At 45.4% G+C, this 26,654-nt stretch overlaps 1 protein-coding gene across 3 annotated transcripts in view; it reads left to right on the plus strand.

Annotated features, from left to right (window-relative positions):
- Nucleotides 1–24,970, plus strand: part of skila (SKI-like proto-oncogene a) — a 36,248-nt gene extending 11,278 nt beyond the window's left edge. The window contains exons 3-8 of one of the 3 annotated variants that reach the window (XM_083991061.1): nucleotides 11,630–11,839; nucleotides 12,420–12,508; nucleotides 14,305–14,447; nucleotides 17,298–17,707; nucleotides 18,355–18,585; nucleotides 20,182–24,970. In XM_083991061.1, the coding sequence (XP_083847187.1) occupies nucleotides 11,630–11,839; nucleotides 12,420–12,508; nucleotides 14,305–14,447; nucleotides 17,298–17,707; nucleotides 18,355–18,585; nucleotides 20,182–20,451 (1,353 nt within the window). In that variant the 3' untranslated portion in view covers nucleotides 20,452–24,970. The remainder of the gene's footprint in view (nucleotides 1–11,629; nucleotides 11,840–12,419; nucleotides 12,509–14,304; nucleotides 14,448–17,297; nucleotides 17,708–18,354; nucleotides 18,586–20,181) is intronic. The other 2 variants (XM_083991063.1, XM_083991062.1) reach the window with 2 other exon arrangements.
- Nucleotides 24,971–26,654: the final 1,684 nt, after the last annotated feature.

A 26,654-nucleotide genomic window follows, 5' to 3' on the forward strand; every position in this document is an offset into this window, starting at 1 on the left:
TGAGTCTACTTCTTCGGCTAAGCCTAATTAAGGGTTGCATGTGTTGAAGCTGGTGAGTGCACTTCAACATCCTTGCATGCAAGCTAATAGTCAAGTCCTCCTTAGCGGTGCTTGTGTGAGTGTGTGCAGCTCTTGTTGAGCCATGTGGTAATGATTCTTCGCGTGTCCAGCTTTTTTTTTTTTTTCTGGCTTCACTGTTGCTCTTATTAAAACAGCCTTGCTGCCGGGGCAACTTGGCCAGCATGGAGCCTTATTACCCTTGACTTTATCCTTTGAAGAGTGAAGCATTGCCTTGTGGTTTATAGTCTGGCTACATTTTAACCAGTTCCTGTGACAAGTGCACTTTGTTATGCCAGACATTTTCTTTGTCATCACTATCGAAAATGTACCGGCTGAGACGCATCCTGATACCAGATGAGGCCAGACGCACAGTAGTTCTCAATAAAAATGACTCATGATGAGGAAAGACAAAAAAAAAACTTGCCTCCGGCCAAAAGAAGGTACATTCTCTGTCAGAAAAAACCTCACTTGATCTTGCCTCATCAAAGAACGAAAGTTACTGTTGAAATCTTAAAACCCAAAAGTCTGAAACTCTCTGTCCTTGTGTAATCCGAGGAGAAACCCCAGACTGTGACGTGTGTCTGTCTATATGATGACACCTCTGATCAAATGGCTGACACACAGACACACACACACACACACACACACACACACACACACACACACACACACACACACACACACACACACACAAATATCACGGGATATGATACAGTCGACAGTTTATGATCACATGAAGGCAAAGGGTCAAACACAGTCACAGTCACAAACACCACAGAAACACAACCACCACCGCCGCCGCCACCAGCCACTTCCTCCAGTCACCACGCCAACCCTATCCTGCTGCGTGAGTCACGGCGCTCCATCAGCGCTGCGGTCTGCTCTCCACTCATCAGCGTCACTGTGGAGCCAGGACAAAGATTTATCACTGTCCCGGTCTCTCTCTCTCTCTCTCTCTCTCTCTCTCTCTCTCTCTCTCTCTCTCTCTCTCTCTCTCTCTCTCTCTCTCTCTCTCTCTCTCTCTCTCTCTCTCTCTCTCTCTCTCTCTCTCTCTCTCTCTCTCTCTCTCTCTCTCTCTCTTTCTCTCTCTCTCTTTCTCTTTCTCTCTCAGTCTGTTTGATCTACACCCAGGTGTGTTCACTTAGAGCTCTGACTCAACCGTAATGACATTTACCAAACCCAGCCGTGCTTCTCCGGAGCTGTTGTCGAGCTCGCCACAGACAGTGACTGTATTAATGAAGGAAGTCTGGTGATCAAGAGTGTGTGTGTGTTGTACATTGTGGGTTCACCTGTTGTAGACTTTCATGTATTGATATCAGTAGAGGCAGGATGTAAGTGAATATCAGCCTCAGGCCAAACACTGGTTGACTTATCTGTGTGTGTGTTTTTTTTAAAATAATTCACATTTTGGCAGATTAAAAGTAAAAGTCTCATGTGAATTCTTTGGTCCATGAGCCATTTTGAAGGTAGAGAGAACGGTCCTCAGATACTTGTTTTGAAAACCAGAGAGAAAGAAAAGGAACAGAGGGAAAGGCGATGGATTTGCATTACAGGACCTCTGTGTGTGTGTATATGTGTGTATGTGTTTGTTTGTGTGTGTGTGTGTGTGTGTGTGTGTGTGGGAGAGAGACAGGCGAGCCCGAGGGGCCTGGACAGCAAAGCCAAGCTGCCCATGCAGAGACGAGCAGCAGCAGTGGAGGCTTCAAACAAGCTCCTGCATGTAATATGGATGAGACCAGAGCTCCCAGCAGCGCAGTCACAGGACCCAGGGCCTGTTTGGATTTAACCGTCTCTCTTTCCATGTGTCTGTGATAGATTTTACCCCGCAGGGCATTTCGGCCAGGAGAAGCTTTGTCGTTGTAGTGCTGGAGCTGTATCTGGGGGTCAGCCACTGGACCGCCAACCCCCCCCCCTTCCAACCTCCAACCTCCAACCTCCAGCGTCGTTTCAGTCCGAGCATTGACATTTACTGCAGTATATTCCACAGTACAGCAGAGCCACAGCCTCCTGCGCTGAGGAAGAAGTAAACAAACCGCAGATCGATATATGGCTGCATATCAGGTGAAGAGGAGATTTTAGTTAGGGCAACTCTTGCATGATTAACACATTAAAGCCCTCACTCAGTCAAGTGTTTTTCTTTTATATGGATGAGGCATATTCATTTATTTCCACCTGTCATGAAGAAACATTTATGATTTTTTTGGCTTCTGATTGCTTAAAGTCCTAAAATGGTAATCAGGCGAAAATGATGACAGCCTCACAGTTGCTGGTTTCTTATGGCCGGCTGTTAGAAGCAGGCTTCTGTATGCATTTTAAGACATTTTAGTTGATGCTGTGTAATTTATGGCACAGAGGGGTTGGGCAGTGTCTCCATTTTCTCTCTCTCCGTCTCTCTGTCTCTCTCTCTCTCTCTCTCTCTCTCTCTCTCTCTCTGTCTCTCCCTCCCTCCCTCTCTCCCACCCTCTCTCCCACTAGTGATAGCAGTGCATTGCTGGCTTGCTGACAGCCTCTCTCGGCTTTCAGTCTGCTTAGCAACGCTCGTCCTCTCTGCAGCTCCCTCACTCCCCTCTGTCTCCAAGCACTCAGAGTTGTTTCATCCATTTGAATAGGAAGCCGAGTTCCCTTATATAGCAAACCAGGCAGCTCATTTGTGTGTTTTTTTTGTCTGGTGGGTATCTTGTGTGTCTCTAATTGTGGATTTGAACCAGTAACCTAGCGTCCTGTGGCAGCGAGCGTCTCTACAGACTTTTTCCCTTTTGATTTTTTTTTTTTTTAGAGGTGGCAAAGCACAAGCACATGCACACTGGCCCAGATGAGGCTCAGATGATGAGTACAGTCATCCTCAGACAAGACAAGGGCCCACTGGCCTCATTCTCAGCCGATGTGTCCTCCTGGGAGCATGAAGTGTGTCTGCTCGTGTCTTGTGTGCGTATTTTGTGCGTGGACAGTTTGCTTGCAGGAGGACTACGTCATCCTCCTCGTCCTCCTACACTGCTCTTTGATGGAGCTGTTGTTTGATGGGTTGTCTGTCTGTTTACTTGTGTGTGCATCTGTTTCTTCTTGTGTATGTGTGTGTGTGTGTGTGTGTCTGTCTGTCTGTCTCCTGGCCTGGTTGACTCACATAGGTGAGCCCTTGCAGCTTTGGTAATTAACGCTCTGGGGGGGCGGGGAGGGAGGACGGAGGGAAAGTAGAGCACACACACACGCTGAGCTGCTGCACATAGAGACTGCTGTCTTGCACATGGATGATTTTTAAATGCCCTTCACTGACTCAAAGACTCTCCATTTTCCTTGTGCGTTGTGCATGTGAGTGTGTGTGGCCGCCACATTTTCCCTCTGCAGGCCTGTAATGTTTCATTATTTAACCTAATGACATCTTGGTGGAAGAGAAGTGAGAACTTCTACGCCCTCATAATATTTTTTCTTTTTGAACATCAAGTGAGTTGCTAGAACACACACACACACACACACACACACACACTTCACTCTTATACCCTGAGTTACAGGAGCTGAAAGGGTGAACAGGAAATTTCAGATATCACAAATCGCTCACCCTGTGTACCGAGTCTCTCACGAGGCTGAATCATATTTCCTCTCTCATACAGCTGCATGAGTGTGGTTAAAATGATCTTATTTTACGATGCACTTCTGTTGATCACAACAACCTCAGGTCGATGATTTGAAGCGTTGCACAATGCAGTTTGACTTCTGACTTCTGATTCAGTGTCTGAACTATTTGCAATTACAGCAACACCTGTGAATTATGTTCTTGCTTTACTACTGGAGCAACAACCATTATTTATATGTGACATTATTGATAAATTCAGTTTGTAGCATATGACAAATTTCCATCTGAATGAACTGAAACTGATGTCATGCCGTAGCTCATTTTGTCTGAAATAAAATCAAAAGATTCCTGCAGAAACACACTAGTTTTGCAGTTTCCAGCCTGATAAATGACTTAAATGATTAATGACCACAGTTGCAGAGGATTAATTTTCTGTCAACCAGCTAATTGATCTGCAGTAATTGTCTCTATGATCATTATGGCAACTGGAAGCATAACATTACTCAGTCATGTAGCTGTAGTAACGTTATAAAACAAGGTTGGACAGCTGAGGGGAAATTCACTGAATGGGAAGAATTTTATATTTAATATTTGTTGGAGCTAGACTAAGTGGCCAGGGAATTGATTTCATTCATTTATTAAAGAGGAAAGGGACAAAGAAAACACTGGTTTTAGCCCCTCAAATGTCAACATTTAGTCGTTAACCTAATCCTCTGTGATAGTGAGTTGAGTATCGTTGGATGTTGGACAAATCAAGATGTCTGGACAGGTCATGTTGACATTTTCTTTTCTATTTTGAGATATTTCATAGCCTAAACAATGAATTAATTACTTGCAGTAGTAGTAGATGGTTTCAGTGTGTGTGCGTGTGTGTGTGTGTGTGTGTGTGTGTGTGTGTGTGGGGGGGGGTTACCTGAGCCTGTGTGGCCTAGTGTATTTCAGTCAGACAATTTGTCCATTCATGAGGTAACATATTACAACCCACCTCATGAACTGCAGTGAATATAGACTAGAGCCCTCCACCTGGGATTTGTCTGTGAAACATGAGAAACATGAGTGGGGGAGAGAGTGAGAGAGAGAGAAAGAGAGAGGAGATGAATAGAAAAATTGATCGAGCGAGGCTTAAAGAGGCTGGTTTTTATGGGAAGGAAGGATCATCGAGAAACTCTGCAGCCGGCCTCCAACCAAATTAAACTTCTGTCAGCGGTAAAGCTCCGGTGGGTGGACAGTAGATGTGAGATTGTTTTCGTTAGAGGGAGATTCCTCACTTTTCACTGCAACTGGCTTCGTTCTCTCTCCCACAGACTCTTCAGTAACTGTTTCTCCGCTGGGAAACGTCGGCTCCAGCCATCGAGGCTGTGGTGGTGGTGGTGGTGGTGGTGTTGGATTGTAAAATGGCCGACTGGAGCTGTAGCTATAGGGGAAGGAGCTCAACATGTTGGCAGGGAGGGGAAAGGCTCTGTGTGTGAGTGTGTGTGAGTGTGATGACTGTCTAGACAGACTGCCCATGTGACGCAAAAATGTGCCCGAGGCCTGAAGCCAAAGAAAGTCGGGAATGAACCTGTCCTTATCTGCCTGTGTGTGTGTGTGTGTGTGTGTGTGTGACTCTGGCATGACTAGTCTGGCTGATGCTTATCATTGTGCTTGTCTAGCTCGACTGTTTCTGTTTGTGTTTGGAAAGGAGGAGGAACAGGTGTGTGTGTGTGTGGAGGCACAGTCACATGTTGTCTCTTTGTCTCCTCATTTGTCTTGGCCGTCTGCCGGACCTTTATTTTTTTTTTCTCTGCTTCCTTTCCTGTTTCCTTCTGTCACCTGTTTGTATAACCGTCCACCTGTCAGACCTGTCCCCGTCTGTGCCCTACTGTTTTATTATCGCATATCTGTTTGTTCAAGCCTGAAGTGAAAGAAAAATAAATAGGTTGAGTATTCTCCTTCTCGTCACATACAGTAAAGAGGTATATTTCTTCTTCCTTGAAGCACTCGGTGAAGGGTCAAGCACGTCGAACAGTCTGAGCTGAAGACAAGAGATTATTGTTGCCTCTTGACTCGCAGTGATCGTATAATGAGCTCGCTTCACGGCAAATACACTTGACTTCTCGCTATTATTTCATAATGCACACAAGTATTACTGTGTGAGACTTGAGTATTCACAACAGATATCAAATCAAAGAACTGAACATTTACAGTCTCATTTTAGTGCTGAGTTAATGAGTATTAAAAAGTGTATTACTTTTAAATGCCCCACTTTGCTGCCTGGTTCCCTTGTGGGCTGTTATTGATTTGGCTTCTGAAACAAAGTGCTGCTTATTGGATTAAGACCTCCATATTATAAAGCCCTCCCGTGTGTGTGTGTGTGTGTGGGAGGGGAGCACAGGTGTGTGACCACCAGAGCACCGAGTCCCAGTAAAAACACAGATCCCAAACACAGACACATGGTTCAACTGCGGCGGTGGAGGGGACGGGAGCGGAGGAGAGGGGAGGGAAAACCCAAGAAGCATTCATTATCTTGTTGCATGGTTTGGCCAGGAAGTATATATATCCACGTATCTGTTGCTTGGTCTTTGGCACGGTTGACAACTGCAGCAGAACAGGATGTGGTTTAGAAACAGACAGGGCGTGACTGACTGTCTCTTGCTTGCGAGTGTGTGTCTGTGTATGTGCGCTCGTTCCTACCCCCCCCCCCCTCGTTCGCTCGCTGTCTGAGGCCGAATGAAAAGGCACCCAAATAAAGGCTGCTTAACTTCCTCCTGAGAGAGGAAATGGGAGAACGAGCTGCATTACTCCATCCTCATCTGCTGCCTGCTGCTATCCCCCCTGCCCTCTCCCACTCCCCTTCATGAATGCCAGGCGCATGAATGGCTCAGAGGGAGGAGGAGGAAGAGGAGGAGGAGGAGGAGGAGGAGGATGGGTGGCACAGTTTATGTTTGTGTGAACCTCTCTCTCTCCGTTTTCTTTTGCGGCGGTTGGTTGTTGGTTGCCCGGGGTTTGTTTCAGTTTTTCATACACGGCGACCGACCACTGATGCTCGGCTTTCAGCAGATGTGAAGACAATCGTGCCCAACAACAGTGTTTGTGTTTTGGGGGCATTGAAGAGATTTAAAATAGATTTTGATAACACACATACTCACACACACACACATACATACACACACACAAACACACACAGGCCTGCTGCTCTGGGATGAAAGGTCAGACTAAGGCTTGTATACTCTTTATTGTGCCCTAGATAAGATTTGCCACAAGGCTTGTTGAGACTAGTTGCAGTTGTATCTGTGTTAGTGTGTGTGTGTGTGTGTTTTATATCCTGGGCAGGGTTTTACAGTTTTAGTATTTCCGTTGCGTATTTACAGAAGAATCGAGTCATGCTGCTATCTCAAAACAACACCATGCCCGTACAGTCCACACCAGACTGATTATTATCGTTATCATTTAATCGCTTTGTTTTTTTTATGAATCGTCAGAAAATGCAAATGCGAAGAGACATGTCCAAACATCTCATATTGTGTGATGTGATCAACAGAAGCAGAAGTGACTCAGCGCCGTCTTCAAAACGTTCTCAGCCTCATCAGGATCGTGTCGTCATGAAACTGCAGCAACATCTCGACACAGTTTGAATTTGATTCACAAGGTTTTCACGACACGTTCAGCTCATGATTTTAAGGCTAGGAAGGTTTTGTTCGGCTAAATGTGTTTCTTTTTGCTCCTACATTTTTCAAAGTAAGAGATTTGCTCCGTGGTAAATGTATCACTTTAGTGTGTGTGTATTCGCAGAGGGGGGGGGACGATCCTTGTATATGTTTTATTATACATGTATAGAGACAGTGTGTGTATTTATAGCCAAGAGTAACTGTGTGTGTGTGTGTGTGTGTGCACTGAGACGGCAGTCATCTGGAGTGTCCACGTGACTGAAGTGGAGAGACTGAGAGGGGAGGAGGAGGAGAACTTGACCTCGGACTTGTTTGCACTCTGCGTGGCAGTGTGTCAGTCTGTGTGTGTGTGTGTTGATATGTCTGCCTTTACCTTAGATACATGTAAATGACTCAAGTAGTGAACTTAAAATGGAAAATCCCTCGTATGCGTCAAATGATCTGCGACTGAAAGAGATCCTTTTTTTCTTTTTCTTTAAAAAGTTTTTTGCTAAAAGAAACGAGAGTAAATGAAATATAAAAATGAAATCTAACGCTCTGAGCCGAGTTAAGTTTCTAGCTTAAAATAGAAAAAAAAAAACTCATCTAATTGCAAAGTGCCCGAGCTTAAAATGACACATTTTTTTGATTACTGTTCACACGCGCTTACACAAAAATATCAGCCTCCATTTCAAATGTCCCTCTGTTGTTCATTTCACCAACTCAAATGAGAACAGAGGCAACAAGTTGGATGTTGGTGCTTTGCGGTGGGAAGCACAGACGGAGCTCACGGTGGAAATACAGCTTCCTCTGAAATGCATTTACTCTCTGCGGCCTGTGTTTGCCAGACTGTGTGTGTATGGTAATGTACGGTCATGGATGTCTGTGTAGTGGAGTGGTGCTTGTTATTGTTGGATTTAGCAGCACTCAGGCTACACACAGCGAAAAAAAAGAAAAAAAAGAAGCACTTTCTGCTCCATTAATGCGTCTGTTGTAGAAATGTCATGTGTGCTAATGGTCAGGCGACTAAACCGAGGCTGTAGAAATAGGTCACAAAGTTCACGTGGCCGTGTGTGTCTAGAGCAGCGTGTTTCATGTAGCTGTATAAAGTGGTGGGGTGAACTGTGTGTGTGGTTGCAGCAGCAGCAGCAGCAGCAGGCAGACTGCTGGTGATTAGGAACAACAGGGCAGAGTTCAGCTGAGCGAGTGTGAGGAATGCTAATCCACATTGTCATAAGGCGAGCTTCAGCCTGACAAAGGACTGGAGACATAGTGGGGTTAGGGGCTGTGTGTGTGTGTCTGTGTGTGTGTGTGTTTATGTGTGTCACAAAAGCAACCCACATTAGAGGTGCTTCATTACTGCAGATTAAGCCCAAGTCACAGCATGGTGTGAGTGTATGTGTATGTGTGTGTTAATAAAGCACATTGGGGGGTGTTGGGGTTGGAAGGTGGAGTGGACGAGACGAGAAAAAGAGGGAGAGATGGGCGACCGGAGGAGAGAGAGAGAGAGGAAAAACAGTTGTGTTGAAACGTGCAAAATCGTTTGCGCCCGCACACACACATTCATTAAGGCCTGAGGAGCGCAGACAGAGCAGCAGGAATAATGAGCAGGGGTGTGTGGGTGGTGGGCGTTAAGCTGTCAACTGTCAGGTAAGCAGGAATTACAGGGAGGGACGCACTAGGCAACCATTAATGGAGCACACATACATGTGAACACACACACATGTGAACACACACACACATAGACACACAAATAGACCCATGTACAAACAGCATCTTAAGCTCTTTGTCTGAGAGGTTTCTGCAGGCAAACACACACATTAACCAGCACAATCTCACAACACACACACACACACACACATAGTCCCACCTTTTTAACGAGCTGTCAGTTAACCCATCAGCGTGACATCTGCTGTCGTGGGGGGGTCAAGCAAATGAAAGACCCGTGGATGAACTGGTGTTTATGTCAGTTTGGCCCCATGCGCTCTCTCTCTCTCTCTCTCTGTTTGTCTCTCTGTTTGTCTCTCAAACACACACACAGACACACACACAAACAGAGATGTGAGATTAGAGATGCGTAGTAGCAAATGTCTCCACACACACACACACACATATACACACAAACACACACACATACATACACACACACACACACACACAGGCAACCTTGATATTGGAGGGAATCCAGCTGACAGGGGCCCAGCTCACCTCCACACCACTGCAGTGGGTTTATTGTTTTTTCTGTCAATTCTCCTCCTCCCTCTGTCCCCTCCTTCCCTCTTCCACTGCCCTGTCCCATCATCTCCCTCTCTCTCTCTCTCTCTCTCTCTCTCTCTCTCTCTCTCTCTCTCTCTCTCTCTCTCTCCCTGCCTCCCTCCCTCCCTCCTTCCCTTCCCCTCAGTGCTGCAGTGCTGCCTTCTGGAGGAAAGAAAAAAAAAGGAAAAAACACCAACCACAAGCGCTCATAAATGGACAAGCCCCCTTCTACACACACACACACACACACACACACACACACACACACACACACACACACACACACACACACACACACACACACACACACACACACACACACACACACACACACACACACACACACACACAGGGACACACCTGGCTACACATATGGCTCCAGCCTTTTACATTTGCATGCACACGCTCATTCATCCATGCCCTTGTAAATAAGGGACTGTCCACTACATACAGTGCACATCAATTCACAAATCAGTACTGCTCATAGTTGTTTTTCTTGGTGTTTTTTTCCTTTCCTCCATGTGTGACGACGAAACAGGGTTACTGCATTCAGAGCGGATGCCTCTGAAGGTGTCAAACCCATCTGTACGTTTTAGAAACAGGAACTTGTCAATTTTAGAAAATTGTGAGGTGCGATTGTGTGAGGTGCGATTTTCATACAGGGTTAGTATATCGGTACATGAGACAGCGAAGGGATTTTGATAATTGATACTTCAATACATTTAAAACAAGCAAATGAAAGGTGCATTATGAGGGAATAACAAGCTAAGACTAATTAAAGCTGCTGCCAGACTTGGCGCCGACGTGAGTGTGAGTGTGAGGTGGGTGATACCTGTCTGTCACAGCAATTTGCCCGTATTGTTGTGAGGCTGTTTACCTCTGGTAACGACAGTGTTTCTAAGCAGACACGGCTCAGAAGAAAAATCCTTTAGTCCGGCTGACAGCTGATGAAAGGCTGTCTGTTTATTATTCACTGTGTCCGACTGTGTGTGTGTTTGTGTGCGTGTTCTTACTAGCTTTAAAAGGCTAGTAAGTCAATTATTGATGCTTTCTACAGCCTCTATATCTCTTTCTCCCTTCCTCTTGCCCTCCGCCTTTGCACTTTCCTCTTTCCTCTCACTCTTCCTCTATCCTCTCTCCTCCTACCTTCTCCTTTCAACTCTCTCCTCCTCCCTTCTCCATCCTCTCTCTGTCTGTTGCTGTGGTCTACCTAGCGGTTCACATTGTGATGCTTGTTCCTCTGGTGCCTGCACTACATGTTGGTGTGTGTGTATGTGTGTGTGTGTGTGTGTGTGTGTGTGTGTGTGTGCAAACTACAGGCAGCCTGTGTGTAGTGTCAGGCCTGTCTGCCACAGATAAGCATCAACTCCATCAGCTTGTGGCCTCTCGCTGAGCGTGTCCTGGATTTGCTCAAAAAAAACACACGCACACGCTCCGACACACTTAGACGCACAACTACAGGCAGCGCCAGCAGTGTTTATTTGAACACACATGGCGCAGAGGGTACGAAGCTGACACAATGAATCATAAACATTCAGCACATATACACACACACACATAGTACATACACACACATCTTCACCAGAGAGGCCGGCCCCAATCATGTTGCATGTATAACAATGAATCACACGCACAGCAGCACATAATGACAGGCCGTGTTGTAGCTGTATGTCGACTATTGGCGTGGTTTTTCTTGTGTTTTATTCATAGGCCCTCCTCAGTGGGCTCATTCAGCCCCTACTCTCAGCTTATCGACTTCCGTGCCGCCTTTCCTCTCTCCAACACTGTATTACGTCTGGCTGAGGCCATAGCTCACTTGGTGCTGTTCACTTTGAATGCCATTTGTCTCCATTTTCTATCTCTTGGATGTCATTTGTCTCTATTTCCCATCCTTTAAATGCCATTTGTCTCTATCTTTCCCCTCTGTGACCACGGTGCCAGTTGTAATTTTTTTCTCCTCACCTTCTGTCTCTCATTCCCACGCTCCCTGTCAAGAGTGCACATCATATTAATTGTTCGGTGCATTCGAAACAAATGTTTTTTTTCCCCGTGCTATCTCTGTCGTTTGTTGTTTGACCTTGCGATGTGAGCTTATGTCTCTCTTCTCTCTGTGTTTCAGAAGGCAGTGGAGGAGGAGGAGAGCCAGGTGAGGAAATCCTCGGCAGACCTCTGCTCGCCCGGCAGCAAGCAGGCCGATGCCGACCCTGTGAGAAAGGTCAGTCGTCGCTTCTCCCCTGGCATCCATCCACGCATCTCTCCATCATCGTCTCCTCTGCCGCCACAGCATCCCCCTCCTCCTATCTTCCCCCTCCCCCTCCTCTACACACAGGTCAGCTCTCAGGGTCACCACCCCCCACTGACAGACACACCCCCTGTTCACCCATTCATAGCGGCACACTTCTCCTCTCTGACCTGTCAGGGCTACACTCATCCAGCTGCTGAAAGGCGCTGCACACACACTGACTTTACATGCACATGCAGGGAAGAAGCTCTTCATCATGATTGCCTTTTTCCTCCAACACACACACGCACACACTCTCTCTCTCTCTTAGCTGACGCCTGATGGATGATCCCTCATCCACATGTATGCATGCATATATTAGCTTTATTAGATTATGGCAGCGAGAGCGCCATGTGCAGTACAGCACATTCCCCTCTCCACCTGCTGTTTCTCTCCATGTAGTCATGTCTGTGCATGTGTGTGCGTGGGCACGCATCTGATTGCCACCGGGATCTGTGATAATTCACCTATTCATCTGCAAAATTGTATGCAAAAATCAATAAATGTAGATGGAGCAGCAGCCATTGTGTGCCTTTGTAGCTGTAACACAATAGCCAGAAAAGACAATATGTTACTATGGCTTGTCATATTTATGTGTGCGTGGTTTTTTTTTTTTTGCTTTCCACAGGGGAAAACATCTCCACCCACTCTGGTGTTCAACCGCCTTTTCTCAGACATCAAGGAGGAGCCAGGACACCCATCCCTGGTCCATCCCAGGTACTAACATTGCAATCAACTATTTTTTATATGAATCTTTCTGTATGTTTCTAATTTTCATTGGCTACTAAATATCTAAGATATAATGTCTTGCATTAGAGACGGCAGATTTAATCCACTAAAAAGCAACATATTCTCACATGTAAAAAGCTGAAACCAGCATTTTTGCTTGAAGAACAAAATAAAACGATTAATTTATCTAATCTGTTTATGGACTAATCATGGCAGCTGCCATGTGGTCCACTTTTGCGTTGAGTATCAAAAGCAAAAGCAGTAATTGTTGAAGTTGTTCCTTTTAGGGAGGTAGACTTTGTACCAGTTTGTCCTCTTCATCCTTCATCATATGAGCCTCTCCTCTCCCTCCCTCTTTCTTCCCAAAGCCCTGGTTTCCTCTCTACTGGTTCATTTTTCCTCCCTCCATACCTCCCTAGAGCACACCAGCCTGTGTTTGGATGTGGCGCTGCGATAGCTCACGCAGTAATCTGACCCAGATTGAAAGATGGAATTAGATGGTTTATGGCGTCACAGCGACACGTGACGGCCCTGACATACTGACTGTGTTGAGGCTCGCAGACATCCGGCCAGACTAAACTAGCAGGATTAGAGCTGTGGTCACCGATCAGCATTACTGGACCGACACACGCTCACACAAAACCAGTCAGAACTCGCACAGACCAGTTTGTCATTTGCATCGCAGCGTTTAGTAATAATGAAATGCTCTGCCACAGCCAAACGTCGTGCTAGACAGCCACAGCACTTAACGTCGTATTTGGGTTACTACCAGCATCCATTAGCGACACACTCGTCAAACACGAGCCGAGCTTACATTATTCAATCACATGTTTGGCATTTCATGTGAAGGAGTTTTAGATTCTCAGTCGGGCGAGCGAGCAGGCAGCGCTTCATTTCCATGCAGAGAGGAGGAAGCAGAGCTCGGTCGGCAGTGCTGTAGTTTTTCAGGCAGAGCCCCACTGAGCTGTCATGCTTAACCTAGTTCACAGCTCCAGCCTCAGCTCTGTCTGGAGGGGACTGTTGGTGGGGGAGGGGTTCAAAGCTTCTCTTCTCTTCTCTTCTCTTCTCTTCTCTTCTCTTCTCTTCTCTTCTCTTCTCTTCTCTTCTCTTCTCTTCTCTTCTCTTCTCTTCTCTTCTCTTCTCTTCTCTTCTCTTCTCTTCTCTTCTCTTCTCTTCTCTTCTCCTCTCCTCTCCTCCTTTCTCTCTCTCCCTCTTCCCTCCTTTCCCACCATGCAGCCAGGAATAGACAGATAGTGTTGGCTCAGTGGCTTCAGTGCATCTCCAGGCTCTATCTCTCTCTCAGTTGTTCCCACTACCTGGACATTTGTGATAAGCTGCAGGTCTGTTTGGGCTGAGATCCTGTAAACACACGATAAGAAATATTAATATTCCACTCGGTGTTTTCAGCTCCCGTCTTCAGATGGTGCAGTCACTCCAGGCTAAAACTGTCACCAAATGACTTGTTTTATTGCTGTGTTTCATCTGTGTTTTACTGTTGCTGAGGTAAAAAGGCCATATTGCACGTGTATGCGTTGCTTCATGTGCATCCGCACTGCAAAGTCCATAACTCGTAACATTTTATGGTCTTTACTCCAAAGACAGAGAAGTATGTTAAAAGTGACACTGCTGCCATTATGAGTAGAAGATCAAAGACAAAATGGATACTCGATTCCGACCCCTGCGCTTGTGAGATCAAGGACTTGAAATGAAATGAAATGACTCTGCTGTGCATGTTCAGTATTTTGTATATTAAAGTGTGAGGTCTTGTCCTGTTTCTTCCTCAGTTACTACCTGTACACATACGATAAGATGGTGGCCCCCAACGTGTCCCTGCGACGGGAGGCGGAGATGAGCCCTGAGATGCTCGGAGCGCTGCTCAAACACCACTACAGCCGCAGAGTGCTGGGCCACGACGAGCCACCCATGGGTTAGTAGTGATACACACACACCAAATACACAGAGAGAGACGCATCTTTAATCTGTCCGAGTAGTCTACAGACTGCAAATATTAAAAAGCAAAAGTATTTGCGTGATCACAACAGAATGAATCTCCTCTAGACTTTGTAATATTAATTACAGAGCTCACAAATTTTAATCACAACCAACTGCCTGAACCAGTCAGACCACCTAGGATGTGTGATATTAAATAATCTGGTCTGGAAGGCACAAGGCTGCACAATAAATACAGTATGCTCAAATGTAACATAAAATAAGATCAAATTTGACTTCACTTTCCAAGATGTGCTGTAAATTGTCATCCCTTTAAGATAACACAGGAATCAGAGCATGGAGGTCACAGCCACTTCTTAAGCCTTTCAATTCAAATTTATGATCCGACACTGAATGCAGGCATAAAAACTAGAGTAAAACACAGAATCATAACCTTTCTTACTTGACCTTCTTGTGAAAATAAATGCATCAACCTTCAACATACAGTTACATTCATTGATGTAAGAAACTGAAAACAGCAGAGTTGAAAATGTGTGAAATGAGATGTGCAGTTAGTCATGTAGCTGCATCATCCAGAGGGGGGGGTGACAGGTAAAGTGTAAAATAGTTTTCTGAAATCTCCCCACGGTTTATCTAATATTATGAGATGAGATGAGCATATAAAGATGAAGAGCTGCGGAGACAAAAATGCAGAGTAAATCCTTTTAAAAATCCAGTGATAATTGAGAAAGATACCAATGACCTTAAAATCATCAGCAATATTTGTCTCCATAGAAATAAAGTCACCTTCAAGTCCCTTCTGTGGTCGAAAGCTCCAGAAAAAAGCTAATAAGTGGACCTTGAGTGGAGTCTTTTTTTTTTTGGTCAAAGCTGTATGTCAGTCAGAATCATAAGACCCTGACGATCATTACATCTGAACTATTATTATTATTATTATTATAGATAAATACCCCTGCATCTGCTGTGTGTACAGTCGACACACAAACGAGGATGACACACGTCGGCTATAAATACATCACGCACACACACACACACAGCGAGCATGAGCAATTTACATGTGTACAACATAAGCAGAAGAGACACGCAGATCATGTACATGTAGCACACTCAAAGAGCAGACACGTGCCTACTGTAAACATACAACCTACAGTAAACTCAGCCAACACACACACACACACAGACACACACACACACAGACACACACACACAGTCTTTACATTGCAGCCTGCCCGCAGCGACACACACATAATCATGCATTGACCTTCACATAAAGACTCTGGGGGCACCTCGCTATTGGACGAGGGGTTGAAACGGCTTTGACCTCCTCTCTGTACTGTGTATAGTATTTTTATGTGCACATTAAAGTGTGTATATTAAACCTGCATTAATAAGAAATGTGTGTGTGTGTGTGTGTGTGTGTGTGTGTGTGTGTGTGTGTGTGTGTATGTATATATATATATATATATATATATATATATATATATATATATATATATATATATATATATATACATATATATACATATATATAGAGGGTGAATCACAGCAGTAGTTTCCGTCTGTCATTATTACACCACGTCTGACTGCCAGGCTCTTCCCCTCTCTCTCTCTTCTCTTCTCTTCTCTCTCTTCTTTTCCTGGCTGCTATCTCCAACTTCCTGTCCGAGTCTGTCCTCCGTCTGCTCCTCCACTTTCTCTTCCACCCATCCATCTATCCATCCATCCGTCAATCCTTTGCCTCTTTTCTTCTTTGGCTCTCTCCATCTCCGCCTCCCTCACAGTCTGCTGTCACCCCCCCACACACACACGTACACATACACACCACTCCTCCTCCTCCTCCTCCTCCTCCTCCTCCTCCTCCTCCTCCTTCTCCTTCTCTCTTTTTTCTCTTTCATTGAAGGCCTTCCTCTCTGTCTGTCTGTGTGTCTTTCACTCTCTCTCTCTCTTCCTCCCCCCTCCTCCTGCTGCTTATTTCCTTTTGATCCACCACCGAATGATTCACTCCTGTTATTTGTGTGCTCCTACTATCGTGTGTGTGTGTGTGTGTGTGCTGCGCTGCATGCATGCATGTGAGTGTTAATGTGTGTTAGTGTGTGTGTGTGTGTGTGTGTGTGCACATGCGCAGCCCCAGCTTGAGTCGGTAAACGAGTGTCCTCCTCCTCTCCAGTGCCAGACAGGCTGTGTACGGAGCATGCTGTTTCCTGTCACACACATACTGTATGAATACATTATTCTGCTAAGCAACACACTGTTCTCCTGCTCTCTCTGTTTCTTCTCCTTCTTCTCTCTGTCTGTGAGCTTATACCTGCACACACACACACACACACACACACACACACGCACACAGTTATTATTAACCGATACATGGCCGTAGCTGCTGCAGCATCCGTGCACATGTGTGAGCGTGACGCCGCCTGTTTGATCCCCTTTTTCCCACGATGTGCTGCTTAAAGGCCACCGTGAGTTTAGAAGGGAGGCGTACAGAGCGGTGGTGCAGCTCCCACGCACAAGACCCTTTTTTTTTTTTTTTTGTATTCCTCTCTTTTCTGGCTCGGTGTCCGAGGGCACAAACACACACAGAGAATTTGTGGGCAAGTGTTTGGTTCCTCGGCTGTTGCCATGCCGCGCTTGTGCTTGCGTGTGCGCTCACGCTGAGAAAGAGGTGTGAGCTTTTATGGGGTTGTGCGAGGGTGTTACTAAGCGTAGGTGGGAGTGTGCACCAGCTCGGCTCGCACTTCCTGTCTTTCAAACAGCTTCTATTCTTTTTTTTTTTTTCCTTTTTTTTTTAAAAACTCCTTCCTTCATCCTCCTCTTCCTCCTTCCTCAGATCTTCACGCGTCGCCTCCCGTCGCTGCTGGCGCCGAAGAGGCCAAATCCCAACGTGCTGCTGCTGCTGCTGCCTCGGCCACTGAGCGGGAATGCCAAACCCAGGCAGTTTCCATGGAGACAAGCAGCCCGAGCTGCAAGAAAGCCACCCACACCCCCGCCCACACCCCTCCTCCTCATCCTCATCCTCATCCTCCTGCATCGTTGTTGTCGCCGGTAACGGAAGTAGCAGCTAAGGACACTGGCTCTGTCATGGGCGGCGCTGCAGCGGCTGCAGCAGCGGCAGCGGCGGCGGCTGTGGGGGGGCTGGAGGACGACAAGGACAGGATTGTTGTGGAGATCATGCAGATGTACAGCAGGCAGCAGGAGAAGCTCAACTCCACCCTGCACAAGCAGCTCCAGCTGGAAATGGTGAGAACAAAGACTGAGATAAATGAGCCCAACGTAAACTAAACCGTCACTGTCCTCGCCTATTAAAAGTGTCCTTGACGTGGATGTGGAGGTGACACTCACCTCCCCCTGACCACCCCCCCCGCTCCATCTCCCCCCGTCCCATCGATGAAACATTAGGTTATCAGATCCAGCGCTTTTTGAATGTCTGACAATGTCTCGCTAATTATTAACACTTAAGTTTAATTTCAGTTTGCTCATATGGAAATATAGTCGACCCACATTATAGTGACGTTCACACCTAATGCAGATTTATGCCCCTGTATTAAAGCCTCCAGGGGGATTTTGAGAGAGCATGATTCATACTCCATATCCACCACTGTTCTGGAAAAAACAGATAAATTATATGCCATACTTTTCTCATCTTTTGCCCTTGACTAGATCCATAATCTGTGTAGCATTTAAGGTCAAAGGTTACCCAAACTATTTTCGATTTCATCCGAATTGGGGCAGCGTGGCAGCGTAAGCTATGTTTAAGCCCCTCGTGGCATCAGACCTCTGATTCCCTGTGGAGAGGCTGAAATGTAAAGTACTTTCCCCCCACAGAGGTCAGCGAAGTATCGCATTATTATTATTATTTCCCTTGACTTCCTCTCCGTTGTTTCCAGGAGCTGGAGGCGTTGCGCGGGGGCGAGGCGGCGAGGCTACGGGAGCTGAGCGCCGAGCAGCGGGAACTGCGCTGCGAGCTGGAGGCGGTGCACAGCGAGCAGGCGCGGCAGCTCAGCCAGGCCCGCCAGGAGCAGCTGGAGCTGGAGACGCGTCTGGAGCAGCTCCGACAGCAGGCCTGCGCCTGCGAGCCGGGGGCACAACGCCAGCAAGAGGCCCACTACACTGCACAGGTACGGGGCCGAGAGGGGAACACATGCGTGCACGGGGCCGATCCTGGCATCAGCAGCGGTCTGAGTGACGTTGTATGCACATCGGCTTGCATCGCTTCACATAAGCCATTTTTATCTCAGATTTTACACTGCAACGCTCTTGCGGGAATCAAACTCAACCCGAGGAAGCATCGATGCAGCTGCAGCACATGTTCATACTTCCTTTACTGAGCATTTACATCAGTTTGCTCATTTTGCTTCCAGTTTATTACCACAAACAATATACACAGATTTGACCTTGAATGATCGTCGCCAGTCAGCTCTCAGCCATCTCCAGCATCTTGCTTGGACCAGTGGATGTCGCCAAATAAGAAATATATTTTATTATATGATCGTCAGATAAAGGCACAGAATTCAAAGATCATGTAGTCGACACCCACATGTCTCTAGAGATGTGAACAAGCTGTTTCTGTGCTTCAAAACACTTTGTGTGAAGCACTGTGCTGTTGAAGAGCAGGAGAACACACACACACACACACACGAACATGAACATTCAGGCATTCGGGCCCTTTGTTTGGATTTCCACTAGACTTAATCTTGAGATAGATTGTGTAATGTTGGTCTGGGCTCAGGGCTGCAGTATCCCCCTTCTGTCTGTTATTGAAGCTGCGGCTCCTCCCGCCCCGCTCGCTCCCCCTTGGCACCGAAATCAGGCGCTCTGCCAGTTACGAGAAAGGGGGGTGTGCATTTGTTTGTGTGGTTTACGAGACCAATGCGTTAAACCTTACGTTACACATTTTTGCACATTCAGACCAGATAATTTCTTGTCTTGCTTTAAAAAAAAGTTCATAGTGACCAGTGACATGATTTATACATCTGTAAGATAATTGTCAGTAACTGTGATAGTAAGTCACTGTCAGAAAGTGATCATCACTGATTAAAAGAGCAGCGAGCACCAACCTTCTGGATGGTTCTTCCTCAACACAAGTGTATGGTCCATCTGTCATGAAGATCCAACTGTCTGAATGTTGTGTGGAGGCTCTGGGTTATGTTAAGACATTTAATGTAAATTGAATTCACTATTTCCTGACATTTTACTGATTTAAAATATGTTTAGAAAAAAGTATGCACATTAAAGAGGAAAATGCTCAACTATACTACATTTTTACCTTAATTAAACAGCTTCAGAGTAATTGTGATCATTGCTGCCGCCCCGGTGTCCCAGCTCTCGTCTCTGCGGCACTGCGGCCCGTAACCTCTTGTTTATGACAGATAAGACTACACAAATATACACGTCGTAACATCGTATAACGTTATCCACCGCTTTGTTGATCGTTTTCTCGCCGGCCTCGTTGTAAACAAATGCACATGGCCAGGAGGAGGGTTAGCAAGACAGAGGAAAAGCGACCGGACTTACATTGTTCCTCTTTAATTCACTATTTCCTGACATTTTATTAATTAAATGTATGTTCAGAAAAAAATCTATACATTAATCTTAAATAAAAATAAATGTCAGTGCAGAATCGTATGCTAATAAACGCCTTGATTAACTTGTTGGTACTGTAAATGGGACAGTGTGTCATAATAACTTGTCTTCTTGTCTGTGTCTTCTCCCAGTTGTCGGAGCTCCGTCAGCGGCTGGAGCGGGCGGAGGCGGACCGGCAGGAGCTGCAGGAGGAGCTGCGCCGGGAGCGGGAGGCGCGGGAGAAGCTGGAGCGCACAATCGCCCAACTCAAGCAGCAGATGGCCCGGTCTGGCACGATGGGAGGCAGCCCCTCCCCTCCTCCCACCCCGTCCACCGGACCCCCTAACGCCCACTCCCCGCACTCCTCCTCCTCCTCCTCCTCTTCCTCCATCTCAGAGGCCCCAGTGGCCGGCCAAAAGTAACTGCCACCACCCACCCTAACCCCCACCCCCTCCCCTCCAGGCGCCTCTCCCCTCCCTCATTCCTCTCCCCATCACCCACCAACTCTACAGACACAAACAAATCAGCCTGAAGCAGAAAAAGGAGCTTCACATCTCCTCAGGCTGTTTTTAAGTTGTGCATCTCTCCCCCTCTCCCCCCCTCCTCTTATTTCAGTGTAGGACTGACTTTTGTTTTTGTAATTTAACATCACTTAAAAGAAAAGTTTTATGGTGTGTTTTTTTTATTATTATTCTTTCTTTTGCTCCCTCTACTCTCTTTAAACAGTATTTAAAGATTTTTTTTGGGCATGTATGATTTAATTTATAGTTTTTACTGAACAAACAGCTGCTTCACAGACAGGAGTCGGGTCGAGTAGAGACCCAACTCAACCTATCACTATTTTGTCTCCCCTTCCTTCACGATTGTCACCCTCCTCTCCCATGATCCCTCTTCTTCTTTGCTCTCTCTGGATTCTGGAGCCAATGACTTTTGAGATTTCAGACTTTAAGCTCAGACACACAGACGCTTGTCTCAGCTCCTCACGGACGTCACTTCACGCTACTACCTGGCGCAGCAGCCGCCGGTGCCCACGGACACATAATGGCGCCTGGTTGTGTGCCTCCTCCTCCTCTCCCGTCTTTCTGTACCTACAGACCAGATGCTCAAGTACCAGCGAATGCAGGAAACTGCATGGACATTTGAAAACAGTTTTGTTTTTTTGTTTGGTTTTTTTGCTCCTTATAAAATACTGAGAAAGAAAACTATGTGTTAAAACATCTATATGGAGGAGAAAACCTTTACTGTACAAGAAAAATAAGAAAAAAGAAAAGACATTTAGCCGATGTCGGAAAACCTCATGAAAATATGCCAATAGTGACGCTGAACTTGAAGTGAGTGTTTTGAGTGTGACCTCTCATGGTAGCTCGCAAACTGTCTGGCCTGGACCCCAGCTGCTCCTCACACTGACTCACTCCCTCTTCACTCTGCCGGGCTGCACCTGGACGCTCCTGTCGTAGACCAGACTATCTGTCGGTTGATCCACCAGCTGCCCAGTGTCTCCTCCATCCCTCCCTCCCTCCCACACACACACACAGACACACACAGACACACACACACACCCCACTGGAGACCTCACACCTTCCATTGCTGTTCGCTAGCGCCGTTGCCCTCTGCTGGGAAATTCCTTAACACTGTGGTTTTTCACCCACTTTGTGGCGAGACAGGAAACACTGTGCTCTTTTCAGGCTTGGCATGAAGAAGCTCACGAGCAGTGTTTTGCACTTAACGTGCTCTCCTCCTCCCCCAGAATCTCCTGGGAAAGGAATGCGTCTGGACACGGGGGCCGGTCGAGCCAGTGTGGCTTTTCTCTTCTTTTAAAAAAAAAAAGAAAGAAGAAAGGCAAGAGAGTCTCACATGTGCTGTAGCTGTACCGTGTTACCATAATACATACGACATCCTTACATGCCCGCACACACTCGAGTGTGTCAGTGCGGCGCAGGCATTCGGGCAGAACAATGGCCCCCAGCGTTCCCAGCAGATGATCAAAGCACCAGTCTGTCCCTGTTTTCTGGGCTGCTTCTTCTTTTTGTATCATTTGACTTCATTGTTAGCAGACGGTTTTCTTTCTTTCTTTTTTTTTTATCCCCACCCTGTTTTTGTCAGAGTGTCGTCAAAGAATGTGGGTCGCAGGTGAAAGCGGTTAGTCCAGGGTGGTTTTGGCCTCGCGTTATTCTGCCTGGCTGAACAAACAGCACCGGGCCGGGGAGAGCAGGAAGAGAGAGAGAGGGGAGGATTGAGGGGAGCGCTCGGGGGACTGGTGCTCTCTCCCCCGTGGCAGGCTGGGTGGCCCGGACGCCAGGGGCACAGAGGGAGCCCTTCTTTTTCTTTTTTTTGTTTTTGTTTTGTGCCGTCAGAATGGGGGCAGCTGTTGTTGTCTGGGGGCCTCTGCTTCTGCCCGCCCTCGGCCGAGACTGTACAGGCTCTCAACGCCGCCTCCCTCCCTCCTCTCCCACAGAACCGCCGTCACTCACTCACTCACTCACTCACCCTCACATACCCGTCCATCCATCTCCAGCGCCAGATCAGCTGGGGGTGTGCAGTGTTTTTGTAGATGCCCAGGAGAGCGAGCAGACGTCCACCCAGAGGAAGAGAGAGGACTTTTATTGTGTCAGTTGCCAGGCAAAAAGCGCTTTTTATTGCCACTAAAGGAGGAGATCCCTGTAAGCGAGTGTATGTGTGTAAATAATTGTTTAAAAAGAGTAGTAGGGGATCGGCCTCAGCTAAAAACTCTGAGCTTTTTTTATGCATCTGCTCTAAATGCAAATTGATAGACATTCCACTGTGCTCCATCCTGTCCAATGCAGATTTTTCTTACACAGCTTCCCTTTACAATAACAGACCTTAAAGACCGGGCAGGGTACAGTTGTGGTTTGTTGATAGTCATAAAAGCAGGTGCAGGTGCAAGCCAGTCAAATCAAACCCATGCCGCAAAATGTACACTCTACTGTTGTTCCATTTAAACCTTTATTGAAATTATGAAAGAAAATATTTAACGTATTAACTAAAGATTTATATTCACTTTGTAAATACAGTAGTCATTAATATATTAACTGTTCTTATATGAATAATCTTCAAAAGGTTATATAAATTGGACCAGAACTAAGGCTTCAGACGGCCTAAATGTTTTTGCTTTCTTTTTTAAAAAAAGTGATCTTTGCAGATATCAGAACTTGACTTTGGTCGAGTGGATGTGGGGGAGTGAAACGCATGGTTTACTGAGACATGATGCAGGACAAAGGCAAAATAGGAAAAATAATACTTTGTTACACACTTTCCCCTCTTTCTGAACTGATGCATTTGTTTATTTGTGGATTTTCATCTTTGACAAATTGTTTAACTTGTAATGTAAAGAGCTTTTTTCCCTCTTTGTTACCCCCAGCCCCACTCTTTCCCCCCTGCCCTGAGCTAAATTTGAAAACCTTTGTTAAGAAAATGCATTTTGGGAAAAAAAAGAAAAGAAAAAAAAATAAGACAGAAAAAAACAAGATTTTTTTGCATGTTTGCTGCCCCTTATGTTTAGTGTCACCGGGCCACTCTACCAATCAGTCAATTGTGGAAAAAAAGTGTCCCCCTCCCATGTAACACACAAACTATTGAGATGGCTCAAATGCATGAACATTGAACATGTGCAAGTTTTATGTCATTATTGGTTCAGAGGATACATATAAAGTCAGAGTCAGATTATAAAACATAAAATGTAGCCCAATTTGATTTGGAAATAATGTGAGTGTGTGTGTGTGAGAGGGATCAAGAGTGTGTGTGTGTGTGTGTGTGTGTGTGTGTGTGTGTGTTAACCTCCCATGTCTGACTGAAGCACAGCAGCTTTGAAAAGGGAAAGAGACAAACTTGCTCATGTAGCTCTGGATGTGTAGTTGTATGTTTTCTGATTTGAGATCATTTATATATAAATATATATATATATATATATCCTCGTCTGGATGTGTTGACATCACGCAGAAGATGATCAGTATTAGTTTTATTGACTCAATTACCTCTTCAGCAGAACAAAGAGAATCATTTTTAATCCATCACATTAGCAGATTTAGACCTAACGAAAATCTGTCATTTTACTTTACCGTGTAATTTGCATTTTATACACAAGGGGGCGATGTTTAGCTTCTTTAATTGTGCATTCACCTTAATGGAAAAAAGGACTAAATGATAGGGGGAGAGTAAAAAAAAAATCCCTTGTAACATGGCGTGGCTGGGCCTTTTTTGCATTTTGCAGTGTTATGAGAACTTGGATATGCTTTGTACAGAATTTTTTTTACAGGTGTGACGTTTTGCCCAACCAAGTAAAAACAAGGTGAAAAGGAGACGCCGGGCTTTAACCACGAGAACTGGTCTGAATACAGGACTCACTGACCCCCCTTCCCCCCATACTTGAAGAAAAACCAGTAAACAAATCCAAGTTGACATTTGAGCTGTTGGTTTGATTTGTAGTTGGGTGTGTACTTTTTTTCAGCCAGTAACTGTAACTCTATGCCGATGTACGAAGCAGAGCTGATCACTGGCTACAAAGAATATAATGTTTTGATTTCTACACATCCTGTTATAGATGAGAAAAAAAAAGAAGAAATATTTAAGGCTTTGCTGAAAAAGATCCCTCCTTCCCCCTCGATGCTGTTCTGAAACATGAAACGCAGTGTCTGTGTATGACCATTGCATACTACGTTGCCAATACTACAGTGTGATGAGACTTTTGTTCTTGCATGAATTGAGACACTGTTCTCCTACCTCATGTTGTGATATAAAAAGATGTTTTTTAAGCAGAAGACACTGCATCTCTAACTGTTTATCATCATTGATATTTACTAGTAAATGACATACCTGTAAATGCTTTTAGCTAATACCTCAGTTGTATCTAGTGTTTGTTTTTTTTTCTGTTTTTGCCCTTCCCTGATTTCAGATCTTGTAAATATGCCCTGTATAGACAATGAACTTGGATCAAATTCAAGTAAAGTTCTGTAGTGTCAAACCACTGTTGTCTTTTTGTCTTTCTCATCCGTCTCTTTTGCTCTGATACTGTCCCTGAAACGTCCTTTTATTCACATTGAGCAGCAGCTGATGGACAGTAAGTGATATGAGGTCACACGTTACGGGAACAGGGCTTGAACGGCACCATGAGTCAAATGAATGAATGAACTAACTGAGACAATTACATAATCAACACATTAATCAGCAGTACTTGAGAAAATGCACAAGATTTACTGAAAGGAAAGGTGAAACAGTCAGTCAGTCAACATAAGGCCACTAGCTATTCATTACAGTTAATCCCATCAGTAGTTCTTGATGAATTTCAGTCATGTCTGCCTCACAGTGTGGTGCTAAATAAAACAGTAACCCTTCAATTTACAGGCCGCTAATTACATGATAACGTCAAGAAATAGCTTGGAAATAATGGTCAATTTCATAGTAATGTCATGTTTTTCATAAAGGCAAAAGATTACACATGCTTTTCATGCCGTGATTTTTTTGGGAAAGGCCAGAATTTTTCTCCACCAAATCCTTCCAATTGATCAATTAGCAATCAACCATTATTTCTTGGCTATATTTCTCGACATTACTATGAAATTGACCGTTATTTCGGAGCTATTTGTAGACATTATGACGCAATTAATTGTTATTTCTTGGCTATTTCTTGACATTATCACGTCATTAACGGCCTATAAATTAAAGGGTTACCAAAAAAACATGTATAGATCACCAAGGTCATCTAGATCAGGCATGGGCAGCCTATTCCACAAAGGGCCCGTCAGTGTGGCTGAAGGTTTTTGTTCCAACCAACCAAGAGCTCACAGTTTGACTAATCAACTGTCAGTTGATTAAATTAGTCAGGACTTGCTGCTGCTGCTTGGTTGGTTGGAAAGAAAACCTGCAGCTGCACCAGCCCTTCGTGGAACCGGTTGCCCATGTCTGATCTAAAACATCATCTGGGCCTTTTTGTTCAAAAGTTTTAATCTGGATCAAAATGATCCGGATTTTAAATTCAATTCTTTTGCCATCCAGGATCACATAATCCATCTTACTTTTATCCCAGTTGTTCAAAGCAAAGTTGGATTAGATCAGTCTGATCCAGATACAAACTTTTCAAGATTACCAAATCCAGATAATGAGTGCTAACTGGGACGGCATATCAAATTGAAGGCTACAAACAAACAAAACAGCAGCATGGGGTCACTCAAAGTGTATTTATTTGAAAATGGGGTGTATTGTTTTCTGAGCTTTTGATGTTGTTGTTTGTTTCTTAAAAGTCCTTTAACAGCCACTCAGACCTTATCTGACCCACAAAAAATAAATAAAAAAGGAAATATACATTACTCAACAATGAGAATATTTTATTAAAGCAGAAGTAAGCGATCCGGTCGTTTTGGCTAACTTCTTGTCAGGCGATGGAGTTAGCAGTCCCCGCCCTCGTGGATCTATTGGTCCTCGTCCCTACGTCACCACATTCAGGCACATCCCTTGGCTGCACACACAGCCCTTCATGCCGTTCTCTCTCCTCATTGGATAAAGGTTGTAGGATACAAGGAAAGTTTTCTCCTGGGCTTACAGCAGAGTAGAGTGACTGACAGACCCGTGTTTCAGACCAAACACTCTATGTAAGTGATTACTGTCGGAAGAT

This window comes from Trachurus trachurus, assembly GCF_905171665.1.
Source record: "Trachurus trachurus genome assembly, chromosome: 17".
NCBI lineage: Eukaryota > Metazoa > Chordata > Actinopteri > Carangiformes > Carangidae > Trachurus > Trachurus trachurus.